Source organism: Oncorhynchus keta, chromosome 7, assembly GCF_023373465.1.
Source record: "Oncorhynchus keta strain PuntledgeMale-10-30-2019 chromosome 7, Oket_V2, whole genome shotgun sequence".
Classification (NCBI taxonomy): Eukaryota; Metazoa; Chordata; class Actinopteri; order Salmoniformes; family Salmonidae; genus Oncorhynchus; species Oncorhynchus keta.
The window spans coordinates 31,719,757-31,737,314 of NC_068427.1; the positions used below are offsets into that span (position 1 = coordinate 31,719,757).

The 17,558-nt window shown below is 43.4% G+C and overlaps 1 protein-coding gene across 1 annotated transcript in view; it reads left to right on the top strand.

The window, feature by feature from the left end:
* Positions 1-16,596, top strand: part of LOC118386513 (dual specificity calcium/calmodulin-dependent 3',5'-cyclic nucleotide phosphodiesterase 1C-like) — a 61,986-nt gene extending 45,390 nt beyond the window's left edge. Inside the window, exon 3 of the mRNA XM_035774232.2 lies at positions 16,353-16,596. Within this exon, the coding sequence (XP_035630125.1) occupies positions 16,353-16,470 (118 nt within the window). The 3' untranslated portion in view covers positions 16,471-16,596. The remainder of the gene's footprint in view (positions 1-16,352) is intronic.
* The last annotated feature ends 962 nt before the right edge of the window (positions 16,597-17,558 follow it).

A 17,558-nucleotide genomic window follows, 5' to 3' on the forward strand; every position in this document is an offset into this window, starting at 1 on the left:
GAACACAGTGGCCTCCATCATTCTTAAATGGAAGAAGTTTGGAACCACCTCTGCCTAGGGGTTGACCCCCAGCCAAACTGAGCAATCGGGGGAGAAGGGCCTTGGTCAGGGAAGTGACCAAGAACCCGATGGTCACTTTGGCACAGCTCCTCTGTGGAGATGGGAGAACCTTCTTAAAGGACAACCATCTCTGCAGCACTCCACCGATCAGGCCTTTATGGTAGAGTGGCCAGACAGAAGCCAACTTCAGTAAATTACTGTATGTCTGAAAAGACACCTAAAGACTCAGAACATGAGAAACAAGATTCTCTGGTCTGATGAAACCAAGATTGAACTCTTTGGCCTGAATGCAAAGCGTCACGTCTGGAGGAAACCTGGCACCATCCCTACTGTGAAGCATGGTGGTGGCAGCATCATGCTGTGGGGACTGGGAGACTAGTCAGGATAGAGGGAAAGATGAACGGAGCAAAGTACAGAGAGATTCTTGATGGAAAACCTGCTCAGGACCTCAGACTAGGGCGAAGGTTCACCTTCCAACAGAACAACAACCCAAAGCACAGAACCAAGACATCGCATGACTGGCTTTGGGACAAGTCTCTGAATGTCCTTGAGTGGCCCAGCCAGAGCCCGGACTTGAACCTGATCAAACATCTCTGAAGAGAGCTGAAAATAGCTGTGCAGTGATGCTCCCCATCCAACCTGACAGAACTTGAGAGGATCTGCAGAGAAGAATGGGAGAAACTCCCCAAATACAGGTGTGCCAAACTTGTAGCGTAATACCCAAGAAGACTTGAGGCTGTAATCGATGCCAAAGGTGCTTCAGCAAAGTACTGAGTAAAGGGTCTGAATATTTATGTAAATGTGATATATCTGTATTTATTTTTCAATACATTTGCAAATGTTTCTAAAACATTTTTTCACTTTGTCATTATGGGGTATTGTGTGTAGATGGGTGAGACAAAAATATATTTAATCCATTTTGAATTCAGGCTGTAACACAACAAAATGTGCAATAAGTCAAGGAGTTTGAATACTTTCTGATGGCACTGTATGTTTACCCCCCTCTGACAAACGTTGAATATTTCATTGAGACTGAGATCTTGTTGCTCTATGTGCTCTGCTCTCCCAGTCAGTCCAGGCACATCAATATTTAGAAGCTACTTGACTTCATAATCTGCTGTTTGAAAGATGTTTCAAAGCACTTGTTTCTCAGGGGTAGGAAGTGTTCTTATGTTGTTCAGAATGAATCTGACAGAATTTCCCAAGCCCATCTACTTTACGTCAGAAGGTTCAAACCCCTTGACTTTTTCCACGTTTTGTTGTGTTACAGACATAATTTGAAATGGGTTAACTTGAGATTTTGTGTCACTGGCCTACCCACAATACCACATAATGTTGAAGAGGAATTATGTTTTTATGAATTTTTACTAATTAATAAAACATTTAAAACTGAAATGTCTTGAATCAATAAGAATTCAACGCCTTTGTTATGGCTTAAATAAGTTCAGGAGTAAAACATTTCTTGAAAATGGCTGTCTAGCAATCAACAACCAACTTGACAGAGCTTGAAGAACTTGAAAAAGAATAATGTGCAAATATTGTACAATCCAGGTGTGCAAAGCTCTTAGAAACTTACCCAGAAAGAGTCACAGCTGTAATTGCTTCCAAAGGTGATTCTAACATGTATTGACTCAGGGGGTTGAGAACAGCTTCCTAATATTGAGTTCCACCCCCGTTTGCCCTCAGAACAGCATCAATTCATCGGGACATGGACTCTACTACAAGGTGTCGAAAGTGTTCCATAGGGATGCTGGCCCATGTTGACTCCAATTCTCTCCCACAGTTGTGTCAAGTTGGCTGAATGTCCTTTGGATGGTGGAAACTTTTGAGCGTGAAAAACCAAACAGAGTTGTAGTTTTTGGCACACTCAAACCGGTGCGCTTGGCACCTACTACCATAACCCATTCAAAGGCACTTAAATCTTCACTTCTCAATGACACACATACACAATACATGTCTCAATTGTCTCAATGCTTAAAAATATTTCTTTAGCCTGTTTCCTCCCCTTCTTCTAAACTGATTGAAGTGGATTTAACAAGTGACATCAATAAGGGATCATAGCTTTCACCTAGATTCACCTGGTCAGTTTATGTAATGGAAAGAGCAGGTGTTCCTATACAGTCAGTGTGTATAGACAGTATGGACAGTTTATGAATATAAAAGTTGTGTACAGCAGTAGTTATATAGGATGAGCCATGACTAGAATACAGTATATATATACACACACACACACACATACACAACAGCATTGACCCTTCGCGACTCCATCCTGGTACTAAAGGGGTGTTGAGTTCAGAGCTACAGAGAACAGTACAGGAGACTAATCACCAAGGTATATTAGGTTGACCAAGATCATATTAAACTATTTTCTTTCTATTCAATAAATGATACCAAGGAAAAACAATAACCATTTTTTTCTAGGCAGATCTTCTAATCACCCTTTCTAGCAACTGTAAAACAACATGAATAATTGTAAGTTTGTTACGAGTTCCTTCATTTAGCCAGGGACCGAGCAGAGACTGGTATAATTATTTTAGACAAAGAGCGAATAGTTTCCCCTCTATGGTTAGAAACGTTTAGGAACCACTTTTCATGGTTTATTTCTGTACTAAAACTAGCATGCATGAAGCACATGTTGCTTGGCTATTATATAACAGAAAACAGCTGACTGGTTGTCGTCAGGCCCTTTACATAACTAGGCAAGTCAGTTAAGAACAAATTCTTATTTACAATGATGGCCTACCCCAGCCAAGCCGGACAACACTGGGCCAATTGTCCGTCGCCCTATGGGACCAATCACGGCTGGATGTGATACAGCCTGGGTTCAAACCAGGGACTGTAGTGACGCCTCTTGCTGAGATGCAGTGCTTTAGACTGCTGCGCCACTCGGGTTTGAAGTAAAGCACCAAAGTATATTGGGTATTTATTTTTATCAAGTAATAACTGCAACTTCTGACCTTGTACTTCTATTGCCAGCTGTAATTTCTTCCGCTTCTCAGCAGTTTTCTGTATGATTTGTTAGGTGTAGCTCCTGGACTCTTGGAAAGCTGATCTGTATGGTTTGTTAGGTGTAGCTCCTGGACTCTTGGAAAGCTGATCTGTATGGCTTGTTTGGTGTAGCTCCTGGACTCTTGGAAAGCTGATCTGTATGGCTTGTTTGGTGTAGCTCCTGGACTCTTGGAAAGCTGATCTGTATGGCTTGTTAGGTGTAGCTCCTGGACTCTTGGAAAGCTGATCTGTATGGTTTGTTTGGTGTAGCTCCTGGACTCTTGGAAAGCTGATCTGTATGGCTTGTTTGGTGTAGCTCCTGGACTCTTGGAAAGCTGATCTGTATGGCTTGTTTGGTGTAGCTCCTGGACTCTTGGAAAGCTGATCTGTATGGCTTGTTTGGTGTAGCTCCTGGACTCTTGGAAAGCTGATCTGTATGGTTTGTTTGGTGTAGCTCCTGGACTCTTGGAAAGCTGATCTGTATGGTTTGTTTGGTGTAGCTCCTGGACTCTTGGAAAGCTGATCTGTATGGTTTGTTTGGTGTAGCTCCTGGACTCTTGGAAAGCTGATCTGTATGGTTTGTTAGGTGTAGCTCCTGGACTCTTGGAAAGCTGATCTGTATGGCTTGTTTGGTGTAGCTCCTGGACTCTTGGAAAGCTGATCTGTATGGCTTGTTTGGTGTAGCTCCTGGACTCTTGGAAAGCTGATCTGTATGGCTTGTTAGGTGTAGCTCCTGGACTCTTGGAAAGCTGATCTGTATGGTTTGTTTGGTGTAGCTCCTGGACTCTTGGAAAGCTGATCTGTATGGCTTGTTTGGTGTAGCTCCTGGACTCTTGGAAAGCTGATCTGTATGGCTTGTTTGGTGTAGCTCCTGGACTCTTGGAAAGCTGATCTGTATGGCTTGTTTGGTGTAGCTCCTGGACTCTTGGAAAGCTGATCTGTATGGTTTGTTTGGTGTAGCTCCTGGACTCTTGGAAAGCTGATCTGTATGGTTTGTTTGGTGTAGCTCCTGGACTCTTGGAAAGCTGATCTGTATGGTTTGTTTGGTGTAGCTCCTGGACTCTTGGAAAGCTGATCTGTATGGCTTGTTTGGTGTAGCTCCTGGACTCTTGGAAAGCTGATCTGTATGGTTTGTTTGGTGTAGCTCCTGGACTCTTGGAAAGCTGATCTGTATGGCTTGTTTGGTGTAGCTCCTGGACTCTTGGAAAGCTGATCTGTATGGTTTGTTTTAGCTGCACTGCAGCATTGGGAATGATAAGAACTCCGGACACTCTTTCTTTCATATTAATATTCCCCCTATTTAAAGTAGTGATTTATGCTGTGGCTGTGGCATTACATGCCAAATATTATCCACATAAATGTTCTTCCCTGTCTGCCTCAAAGTGATACAGACTGACCAATTAGGATATGTGTGTGTGTGTGTGTGTGTGTGTGTGTGTGTGTGTGTGTGTGTGTGTGTGTGTGTGTGTGTGTGTGTGTGTGTGTGTGTGTGTGTGTGTGTGTGTGTGTGTGTGTGTGTGTGTGTGTGTGTGTGTGTGTGTGTGTGTGTGTTGTGGTGTTATGATATAATTCACATCAGCTGTCAGGACTACAGATGGTTATAATCAGAGAGACTGAGAGGCCTCTGACAATTCCCTTAGAAAGACCATCATCTGTTTTTCATATGGGTGTGTGTGTGTGTGTGTGTGTGTGTGTGTGTGTGTGTGTGTGTGTGTGTGTGTGTGTGTGTGTGTGTGTGTGTGTGTGTGTGTGTGTGTGTGTGTGTGTGTGTGTGTGTGTGTGTGTCAACTCTGAAACCATTGACCCCATGACCTGCTCTTCAACTTACAGTACAGCGCTCTGAATAGTCATCTGCCATGATGGGAGTATGGGGAACTGCTGGTTGTGTGTGGGTGTGATACTGTGGTGACATGGGACGTGTCAGACATCACAGTGTACTGTACAGTAGGTTATCCCTCTCTCAGATGGTACAGCACACTTCTCCTGTTAGTCTTTCACAGTCAAGTCCTCACATTAAGTCCTCACAGTCAATGTTTGTCTTAATATTTTTCACATGCCATTATATAAAGTCTATACAGTATGTTCATTTCCAGTAAAATATTTAAAATCCACGCCAATTTACATGAACATCAATAAACCCCCAAACTCCTCGTATTATTTATTGTGCTCCTTAAAATGAGAGAGAGAGAGAGAGAGAGAGAGAGAGAGAGAGAGAGAGAGAGAGAGAGAGAGAGAGAGAGAGAGAGAGACACACACACACACTCAAAGTGGATTTCACAGGCGCGTAATGATCTCACTGACATCAGTAACCTCCCCAGTCAGCTGGGATTTTCTCCTGCAGCCCGTCTTGGTGATGCATCTTAGCCCTCCTATCACATATAGAACACAACAGAACACAACAGGAGGATGATAACACAACGGTGATGGAGGGAGGGGAGAGAACTAGTGATGTTATGTTTGATACCAGAGGTCCGAGGTATGCGCTGAAATCGCTAAGCAGTTTACATCAATGCAGTGGGCCAATCGATGCCTGTATCACTTTATCAGAAGCACGTGATCAATGACGTCCGAATCTTTGTTTCGTCGAACAACCACCTGATTGGTTTGGTATTGGTTTGGTAGTAGACAAAAAGGCTACGCTGTGCACGTTCTACGGTGTGTTGGACGTCACCTTTAATCATTTGTCTGCTCTAAATTCTTTTGACCAGCATGTGCCACTAGTGTACACTGTATCGATCAAAGCCTCGAGTAATGACATTATTTTTGACACAATTGGCTGGAAAGCCTCAATGCTTCAGGAAGCTTTCTTTCCCCATCACTAGGGAGAGCAGGATGGTAACAGAGGTGAGGGAGGAGGAGGGTATTTATTCTTCATTAACCTCCTGTCTCCTGACTGCATGCTCTCTGTTGCCTTGTGATCAGAGCCATGTTCTCTCTCTCAGACATCACTATACATACTAATAAATGTAATAAATGTATTAATAAATCTAATAAATGTTTCTTTATATAGTGCCAAATAAGGGTTCTTTAGCTATTGAAGGGCTCTAAGTGTTATTGGAGTCAGTATTGGTCCACATAGAAACATCACGCTTCCCAAAGATACCTTGAGGGACAATGTAGTGCATTGTTTTCCGACAGATGGCATCATTCTAACCCAATGCCTTACACTTGGCATAGAGTCTGTCCTTGCAATATTATGATGCTTCATCAATGTGCAGTCGAGGTCTAGCTGTTAATAAATGGACTGTTTTCTCTCCCAGTACCCCGTCTCTTCATAGAGAACATGTGCTTACAGCACATCACTGTATGATTTATCATGTAGCACCCAGGAGACTCATGTAATTATCCTCCTCTCAGCGCTGCTGTAGCTTCATTTCTCTTGTTTATCACACCATACTCACTTCAAGAGTGAGAGCGGTGCTTGTTTTCCCCTCAGTTGAATATAGCATTTTGGACTAATTTGTCACACCATTCCCAGGACGACTGAACTAAGACATCACCATCCACCAAAGAAGGTGGAACCAGGGCTGGTGGAAGTACAGAACCATTGTTGGCCCTGTGTGAAGCTGAAATCTCTGCAGACTAGTAGGGTGAGATGTCCAACAGAGATACTGTTCAGAGTGAAGGATTGTGTGTGTGTGTGTGTGTGTGTGTGTGTGTGTGTGTGTGTGTGTGTGTGTGTGTGTGTGTGTGTGTGTGTGTGTGTGTGTGTGCGTGCGTGCGTGCGTGCGTGCGTGCGTGCGTGCGTGCGTGCGTGCGTGCGTGCGTGCGTGCGTGCGTGCGTGCGTGCGTGCGTGTGTGTCTAAACTAGGATTACAAAAAGACCCAAGAGATCCATTTAGGGACCACGCTAGAGGACTTTAAGTGGGAACCCAAGATGCCAGTTGGGTGATATGATCTGCAGTGAAGTTATGAAGTCTGTGGCGAGCCAGAGAAAAATACCTATTGGTTTAGTTAGAACTGCCAGGCTCCCACAACACCACAGTGATGTCTGTCTGTCTGCCTGTCTGTCCATACAGAAACCTACAGACCAGTCAAACACACAACATGGTCTCTTTCGAATATTTCAAAATGGTGGCATTTAACGACTTTAGTTATACAGTATGTCACATAAGTTGACATTACGTATACAGTATATCACTATTATGACATACTACTTAGCTTATACAGTGCATTCGGAAGGTATTCAGACCCCTTGACTTTTTCCACATTTGTTACGTTACAGCCTTATTCTAATATGGATTAAATAAACAAATGTCTTCAATCTACACACAATGCCGAAGCGAAAATAGGTTTTTATACATTTTTGCAAATGTATAAGAAATTATAAACTGAAATACCTTATTTACATAAGCATTCAGACTTTGATATGAGACTCGACATTTTACTCAGGTGCATCCTGTTTCCATTGATCATCCTTGAGATGTTTTTACAACTTGATTGGAGTCCACCTGTGGTAAATTCAATTGATTGGACATGATTTGGGAAGGCACACACCTGTCTATAAAAATAAAAAAAAACAAGCCATGAGGTCGAAGGAATTGTCCGTAGAGCTCCGAGGCAGGATTGTGTCGAGGCACAGATCTGGAAAAGGGTACCAAAAAATGTCTGCAGAATTTGTATTTGTATTTATTATGGATCCCCATTAGCTGCCAAAACAGCAGCTACTCTTCCTGGGGTCCAGAAAAATGAAGCCAGTTTATACATTGAAGGTCTTCAAGAACACAGTGGCTTCCATCATTCTTAAATGGAAGAAGTATAGAATCACCAAGACTCTTCCTAGAGCTGGCCACCCGGCCAAACTGAGTAATCGGGTGAGAAGGGCCTTGGTCAGGGAGGTGACCAAGAATCCGAAGGTCACTCTGACAGAGCTCCAGAGTTCCTCTTTGGAGATTGGAGAACCTTCCAGAAGGACAACCATCTCTGCAGCACTCCACCAATCAGGCCTTTATGGTAGAGTGGCCAGACAGAAGCCACTCCTCAGTAAATGACAGCCTGCCTGAAATTTGCCAAAAGGCACCTAAAAGACTCTCAGACCATGAAAAACAATATTTTCTGGTCTGATGAAACCAAGATTGAACTCTTTGGTCTGAATGCCAAGTATTCACGTCTGGAGGAAACCTGGCACTATCCTTACGGTGAAGTATGGTGGTGGTAGCATCATGCTGTGAGGATGATTTTCAGTGGCAGGGACTGGGAAAGATGAACGGAGCAAAGTACAGAGAGATCTTTGATGATAACCTGCTTCAGAGCGCTCAGGACCTCAGACTGGGGGAGAAGGTTCGCCTTCGAGCAGGACAACGACCTTAAGCACACAGCCAAGACAACACAGGAGGGGCTTCGGGACAAGTGTCTGAATGTCCTTGAGTGGCCCTGCCAGAGCTCGGACTTGAAACCGGTCAAACATCTCTGGAGAGAGCTTAAAATAGCTGTACAGCGACGCTCCCCATCCACCCTGACAGAGCTTGAGAGGATCTGCTGAGAAGAATGAGAGAAACTCCCCAAATACAGGTGTTCCAAACAGCGTCATACCCAAAACGAGCGTCATACCCAAAACGAGCGTCATACCCAAAACGAGCGTCATACCCAAAACGAGCGTCATACCCAAAACGAGCGTCATACCCAAAACGAGCGTCATACCCAAAACGAGGCTTTAATCTCTGCCAAAGGTGCTTCAGCAAAGTACTGAGTAAAGGATATGAACACTTATGTAAATATGATATTTCAATTTTTTTTGTAATACATTTCTAATAATTTCTAAACCTGTTTTTTCTTTGTCATTATGGGGTATTGTGTGTCAATATATGAGGGGGCAAAAAACTATTTTATAAATTTTAGAATAAGGCTGTAATGTAACAAAATGTGGAAAAAGTCAACGGGTCTGAATACTTTGCGACTGCACTGTATGTCACATAGCATTAGGGTGAAAGACAGGTTAATGGTACGGGTTGTGGTTAGGGTCTGCAACATACACTGTCTTTACATTGCTTTTGTCGGCTTGGTTTAACCCCAGGTCCTGTGAACATGTTTGAGTTGAACAGACCCAGTGTCAGTGGAGGCCTGCAGGGATTTAGAAAGCAGAGAGCAGCCCAGGCTTAGACCAGTGATAACATAACGCAACGAGGGCCTGTTCTCACCAAGTGTGTTTATAGGCCAGTGAATGGATGGTTTTTAAGAGCTTGAGCATCTGAACTGGAAAGCCACCAAGAGTACTGGAACCACTCACCTCTCAGAATGAGAGGACCTTGAATGGTCTGATGACTCACAAGCTTGTTTCCCTGACAAAGTTGTTTTCACAGAGAGAAAAAGTCAATTTTCCACAATCAGCAAAAACATTCAAAAGTTGAATGTATTTTGTTTCGACTAATTTTTTATTTATTTTTATCAACATTAAATTACACATGGAGTAATTTTCTGTCTTGGTAATGGCCTGTATCATACAGTGATGTTATTGTTATTGCCATCAACAGATCCCTTCCATTTTGATTACAATCTGAAAGCATGGGAAGTAGTTTATTGAGAAGACATTAAAGACAGCAACCCAAACACAGTGGGCCCTGGTCAAAAATAGTGCACTAACTAGGGAATAGGGTGCCAATCTGGGACACAGACAGGATTTCTTGGCAACATTAAAAGTATTCTTGTTTGGCCTCTGTATGCGTGGGGCACCACCATGGTACAGATCTGTATATTTGTCTAGATAAATGATGCACAAAACCAGTGTAGTTCACAGTCAGACAACATGCCCTCAATAGCCTGGCCCCTTTTTCTTTTTTCATACTTGAACGGGAATCTTTTATTTCCAGAGAGGTAATCACCCTCTGCTGTTTCTAGGAAACGGGTCGTTATCGGGTCGCAAATTAGTCCTTTGGGTGCCATCTTTTGAAGTGAGGAATGTTGGATCAGTCTGTCTGAGAGGTTGGCAGAGCAGGCAGCAGGGCAGCAGAGCATACTGCTTCAGCCCCAGCCCAGTCACCGTACCCTCTGGGGCCCCAGCCCTGTCACCGTACCCTCTGGGGCCCCAGCCCTGTCACCGTACCTTCTGGGGCCCCAGCCCTGTCACCGTGCCCTCTGGGGCCCCAGCCCTGTCACCGTACCCTCTGGGGCCCCAGCCCTGTCACCGTGCCCTCTGGGGCCCCAGCTCTGTCACCGTGCCCTCTGGGGCCCCAGCCCTGTCACCATACCCTCTGGGGCCCCAGCACTGTCACTGTACCCTCTGGGGCCCCAGCCCTGTCACCTTACCCTCTGGGGCCCCAGCCCTGTCACCGGGCCCCAGCCCTGTCCTCTGGTGCCCTAGTGACGGCCGCAGCCCCCTCCAAGGAGAAGGCCACAGTTAACTCATGGGAAAATACTCTCTCGTAAACCCCTTTTCAATGTCACCACCACTCCCAGCACCTGTAGAGTGTAGATTCTATACTATGTAAAGGCTGGCCAGTCCAGGTTGTTTTGAATGAGTCTGGAGGTAGTGTGTCTCTGAGGAGGGAGTCCCAAAGCAGATATCTCCACTCAGGTCAGTCCTGGTAGTTTTGAGTCTTCCCCCCAAGTGTCCTGCCACCTTGAGCATTAAGGCTGAAGGTAGTGTGTCCCTGCGGACGGAGTCCCAGAACAGGGATCTCTGGGGCTAGGTCTGACACGTCCAGTCGGATGCAGCTCAAATCAGACATTTTGGGTTGTGAAGGCGGTAGAGTTCCACATAATACCCATTTTAACTGACCCTGGCTCAATTTAACTTGGTTCATTTTCAATCTTTAAAAACCCTACACAGGTCCCCAAGGGTCCTCTTAAGTACTGTTGTCTATGTGGTGCTATTACTTAATATACTCAAAATATGGTACTGCTTTTACTATAACCCTCTGATGAATATAATGGTTATTGTATTGTCACAGTAACATTATAATGTGTCTCATTATATTGAGCTCTGAGTTTAAGTCTTGGACAGCAAAGATAAGGCTATGTTTGCATCCCAAATGATACCCTCTTCCCTATATAGTGCACTACTTTTTTACCAGGGCCCAGAGGACTGTGGTCAAATGTAGTGCACTATGTAGGGAATATGGTGTCATTTGCGATGGAACCTACTGCGTCATCTGAGAGACTTCCAAATGTCCTAAGCCCTCCCTTCCAAATGTCAAACATAGATTCCCAGAGCTCATGTGAACTCAGATATGCAACTCAGTTGTTGAGAAAGATGTGACTTATACAACTAAACTTGCTGTAAAATGTATTTGACCTGTCTTTAGTCCCTTTACGGTTGTACAGTCCATGGTTTTCTTCTCAGAAAAATCTCAATACTGAACACCTATGTGGTGCCACTTTCGTCCAAATCTTCTGTCAATATGCCAACTTATAGGCTACCAAAACATACTAAAGTCACAGGAAAGAGAGAATCATTTTAGTTCACTACTTCCTAAGGCAAGGTTGTGTTATTGTGACCCAGATAGATCCACCAATCAGGGCCTCTATTTATATGTATCTGCTGTGTGATTGGTCTGGTCCAGTGTGTGTGAGATGGAAGCCATCAGGCCAGTGCCATGGAGAGTGACAGAGGAAAAGGTCATATGATTGATAAAGCTACGGATGGAAACACTGTGGGTGGGAACAGCCCTGTTGTTATGCCCCAACCCATTACCCATGAACTATTTCCGCGGTTTCAAAGTACGGTCTAAACGCGGTGTTTGTGACCTATTCACAAAGACTTTCAGAGTAGGTGTGTAGAAATAGCAGCAGTTTGGCCTTTAAATCATAATAAGGAAGACTACATGGACAGGAGGGACCTGCCCTAGATCAGTACTCCTACTCTGAGACACTTTTTGAGTACAAAAAGGTCTGTGGGAGCCTGCTGCTTCTGAGTGTCTGTGTGATAAGTGAGATGGGGAGGCGGTAGTTTTGAGGGGCTGTTGCCAACTCTCACCTTGGCTGCATCTCACTTTTATCCTAAGTGCACCAGATACTCTATATCAGTCTGAATGTCACGGTACACTCTTAGAAAAAAGGGTTCCAAAAGGGTTCTTTATGGAGGAATAGGGTTTTAGCATGAACCGTTTTGATCTGAAGAACCCTTTTTGGAAGACAAGGGTTTTTTCTGTTTGGCAAAAGGTTCTACCTAGAACCTTTAACATCTTAAGAACTGTTTTGGGGTTCTTTAAAGAACCATATATCATATTCCCAGCATGCTCTATTGCAGGATGATTTTTAGAATTGTTTGTTTTAATATCTGTGTTTTTGCATTGATTGGTTAATAAATGTTATGCTACACAAAGATAAATAGCATACATTTTTCTAAACTATACAATCTGTTAGTAGTTGGACTTATTGCACTCGTTACTGAGATGGTTGTTCCAGTTTAGATTTTTATTTATTTATTTTACCTTTATTTAACTAGGCAAGTCAGTTAAGAACAAATTCTTATTTTCAATGACGGCCTAGGATCATTGGGTTAACTGCCTGTTCAGGGGCAGAACGACAGATTTGTACCTTGTCAGCTCGGGGATTTGAACTGATTGATGACTGAGGTCGTCTCAGTATTCATTCTTCCCTACCCTGGCAGTAATTCTGAATGCAGGTTACGGTGATAAATAAATACACTTGTTGGATATCGTAACTCTGTCTGGATTCCAATATGAATTAAATATCGCATTGCAAGCTAGTATAATGTGACTTGCAGGCCCTACATAGAGGGTTCTGCAAAGGGTTCAATCTATCAACAAAAAGGGTTCCCCTATGGTGACAAACCGAGGAACCCTACATGGTTTTACTTAGCACCTGTTTTATCCTAAGAGTGTAAATGTAATAACACAGGCAGTCGACAATGTGGAAGAGATACAGTTGAAGTCGGAAGTTTACATACACTTTAGCCAAATACATTTAAACTCTGTTTTTCACAATTCCTGACGTTTAATACACGTAAAATTTCCCTGTCTTAGGTCAGTTAGGATCACCACTTTATTTTAAGAATGTGAAATGTCAGAATAATTGTATAGAGAATGATTTATTTCAGCTTTTATTTCTTTCATCACATTCCCAGTGGGTCAGAAGTTTACATACACTCAATTAGTCAAACGTTTCAGGTAACCTTCCACAAGCTTCCCACAATAAATTGGGTGAATATTGGCCCATTCCTCCTGACAGAGCTGGTGTAACTGAGTCAGGTTTGTAAGGCCTCCTTGCTCGCACATGCTTTTTCAGGTCTGCCCACAAATGTTCGATAGGATTAAGGTCAGGGCTTTGTGATGGCCACTCCAATACCTTGACTTTGTTGTCCTTAAGCCATTTTGCCACAACTTTGGAAGTATGCTTGGGGTCATTGTCCATTTGGGACCAAGCTTTAACTTTAACTGATGTCCTGAAATGTTGCTTCAATCTTTACACATAATTTTCGTACCTCATGATACCATCTATATTGTTAAGTGCACCAGTCCCTCCTGCAGCAAAGTATGCCCACAACAGGATGGTGCCACACCCATGCTTCTCGGTTGGGATGGTGTTCTTCGGCTTGCAAGCATCCCCCTTTTTCCTCCAAACTCAACGATGGTTATTATGGCCAAGCCGTTCTATTTTTGTTTCATCAGACCAAAGGACATTTCTCCAAAAAGTATGATCTTTGTCCCCATGTGCAGTTGCAAACCGTAGTCTGGCTTTTTATGGTGGTTTTGGAGCAGTAGCTTCTTCCTTGCTGCGCGGCCTTTCAGTTCATGTTGATATAGGACTCGTTTTACTGTGCATATAGATACTTTTGTACCTGTTTCCTCCAGCATCTTCACAAGGTCCTTTGCTGTTGTTCTGGAATTCCCTTGCACTCTTCGCACCAATGTACGTTAATCTCTAGGAGACAGAACGTGTCTCCTTCTTGAGCAGTATGACTGCTGCATGGTCCCATGGTGTTTATACTTGCATACTATTGTTTGTACAGATGAACGTGGTACTTTCGGGCATTTGGGAATTGCTCCCAAGGATGAACCAGACTTGTGGAGGTCTCCAAATTTTTTTCTGAGGTCTTGGCTGATTTCTTTTGATTTTCCCATGATGTCAAGCAAAGAGGCACTGAGTTTGAAGGTAGGCCTTGAAATACATCCACAAGTACACCTCCAATTGACTCAAATTATGTCAATTAGCCTATCAGAAGCTTCTAAAGCCATGACATCATGTTCTGGAATTTTCCAATCTGTTTAAAGGCACAGTCAACTTAGTGTATGTAAACTTCTGACCCACTGGAATTATGATACAGTGAATTATACGTCAAATAATCTGTCTGTAAACAATTGTTGGAAACATTACTTGTGTCATGCACAAAGTAGATGTCCTAAACGACTTGCCAGAATTATAGTTTGTTAACAAGACATTTGTGGAGTGGTTGAAAAACAAAAGTTTTAATGAATCCAACCTCAGAGTTTCTAAACTTCTGACTTCAACTGTAGCTCTCTACAGCTTGTTTATGCAAGGCAAATGTTTACCTTCTGCATTCTCACTAGAGTCATGTCGTGAAATATGTTGATATTACAGACTGTTATTAGGTGCAACTTGTGTCGCCATTATTTACGATCTCCAACACATAAATGTAGGCTTTCTTGTTTTAGCCTACAGAACAAGCCAGTGCTGGGGCTGGCAGTTTGTCAATGGTAGTCAGTCAGAGCTTCAATTAAGCCTCAGCCCAATAGAATAGTGTAGGCTTGGCACTTGGCTCACTCATCTACATTGGCAGAGTGGTATCCTGCAGTTTCTCTTTTGAAGACATAAGAAGAAGGAAGGACTAAAAAGAAGAAAGGAAGAAGAAGACCTAGAAAAGAAGAAAGGAAGAAGAAGGACTAGAAAAGAAGAAGAAGGACTACAAAAGGCAAATAAGCCCACAGTAAAGGCAGGAGAAAGTCCAAGGCTTATCACAGTCTCTCCACTGCAGGCTACATTCTGCTCACTTTGTACTAGAGATGGCGCTCCCTTGCCCACGTTGTAGGCATATTCATGGGTTGTTTTCTGTACTATTGTGTGTGTGTGTATTCTGGCTTTCAGTCAGTTGATCCTGTTGCTCAATGCTTTTAACAGCTTGTGTTTTAGGATGATGTGTTATTTATAAACCACGTCTATTGCTTTGTAATGCTCCTTTATTATTCACATAATAACAGAGTCATTCAAACACACTTGAAGGAGTTGATTTGATCTCAGATTTAAAACAGATAGGGCATGGTGATGCTCCTCTTATGGGATCTTAGAAGGTGTCCCAGATGTCACCCTATTCCCTATATAGTGCACTACTTTTGACCAGAACCCTACAGGCCCTCTGGTCAAATGTAGTGCACTACATGGTGAATAGTGTGCCATTTGGGACGCATACCAATTCATTTTTCTGAGGGTTGGTTTGTTGGTTGGTTGGGGGTCTGGGGTTTGGAGACTGTGTGTGCCTGCTGAGGCGAGGCATGGATCTGTGTCAATCCCCTGTTGTAACGAGGCACTAGTCCCGTGGTAAATATTTAAAGTTGTATGCTAGCAGAACCAAAGGCTTCACAGACGCCACTCACTTTCCGGGCTTTGTTGATCAGACAGTCGGCGGAGTTCAATGGTGCTCATTCTTTGGATGGTTTCACACACACACACTGGGAGAGACATACACACACACACCAGCCCAGATCCTTTCTGCTGCGGCAGGACCAGTGATCCTGACAGTTCTCCTACTTACAGTAAAGACATGTACCCTCTCTGCCTTCTGTGCCTTTGCAGTTCATGAATAAAAAAACAGAGTTTAGTTTAGTCCTTGAAATACTGCAGGATAATGAGAACTGCTTCCCTTGTAGACCTTTAATGGCAGTTTCAAGGACATTGGCTTTGTGTGTTTTCTCAAAAAGTTCAGTGTTCACACTGAATGCTTTAGTTGTTGGCATTGTAAAGTTAGTCAATGTGATTCTGTGCTGTAGGACTTAAGATCCGTCTGAACCATCTAAAATAGAATGATTTGATTGGATAATGTGGAAGAGTATTCATTATTATCAAATGTCTGTCATGGCTGACCTGTTTTACTACGGCTGCTATCTGCACAACATAACAGATCAATAACTGTAATATTTATACTGTCTCAAATTGTCAAACCATTGGTCTTTGACCTAACCCAGTGACATATAGGCTAGTATTAAAGCTGACTGTCAGTTGATATAGAATCCAATGTAGGCCTATAGAATAAGTGAACTCTTTGACACATAATGTAATGGCACAGTTGAGTTGTTTTGACGTACTGTTCTCCATACTGTAAGTATTATCCAGTGTTCATCAGCTCATACTGTATGTGAAGATGAAATATGGATCCACCTTGCTCTTTACAGATTGAGATGCCTGGTGAAGCAGCTGGACAAGGGAGAAGTGAACGTGGTGGACCTGAGGAAGAATATAGAGTATGCAGCCTCTGTTCTAGAGGCAGTCTATATCGATGAAACCAGGTGAGTGCATTTCAAAGAAATCCCATTCCATGCATGGCTACAGCAAGTATATTGCACTTTCTGCAAGGCTGAAGGTACAGGAAAGAACGGCACTAATACAAACTCACAGACAATACAAGTCATATATATATAAAACATATTCTGATGATAAAATTCCTTGACAGAATTGAGTGCAGTACTACCAGTGTGGTACTATTATGTTTTAGTGCCTCAGACAGTTTGGAAAGTGAGGTTTCCAGTACAAACAGTGTCTATGTGTATGCTCATCAAAGCCCTTCAGTTCTCCCTATGTGTCTCAGTTCTCTCTGTGTCTGGCCTGTTATTCTACAGATTAAGGTTATCCCTCCAGCCATCAATGACTGGTGTGTGTGTGTGTGTGTGTGTGTGTGTGTGTGTGTGTGTGTGTGTGTGTGTGTGTGTGTGTGTGTGTGTGTGTGTGTGTGTGTGTGTGTGTGTGTGTGTGTGTGTGTGTGTGTGTGTGTGTGTGTGTGTGTGTGTGTGTGTGTGTGTGTGTGTGTGTGTGTGTGCGTGCGTGCGTGTACATGTGCGTGTGTATGCTTATATGTGTGTTGAAGCCAGAGACAGGGAGAAAACGTCATGGGGAACGTCTGTCTTCAAATGGGGTGACAGATAAACTGAAAGGAGGCTGATCCACTCCCTACTTTACTTCTTCAACTCCATGTGGGAAGCGTTCCATCTCTCCATGGAGGAGACTATTAAACTAGATTCTGACTGAGCCCCACACCCCCCTCAGTCTGGGCTGTTGTGGCTGTAGTTGTTTATGCAGACTGCAGTGTATCAGCTCAGCTGTGCTCTCCAACGATAAGCAGGTGTTTACATAGCCTGTAGACTGATCACATGCAGGCATGTTGACAGAGCTCATGTTCAACTCTCTCTCTCTCTCTCTCTCTCTCTCTCTCTCTCTCTCTCTCTCTCTCTGTCTCTCTCTCTCTCTGTCTCTCTCTCTCTCTCTCTCTCTCTCTCTCTCTCTCTCTCTCTCTCTCTCTCTCTCTCTCTCTCTCTCTCTCTCTCTCTCTCTCTCTCTCTCTCTCTCTCTCTCTCTCTCTCTCTCTCTCTCTCTCTGGCCCCAAT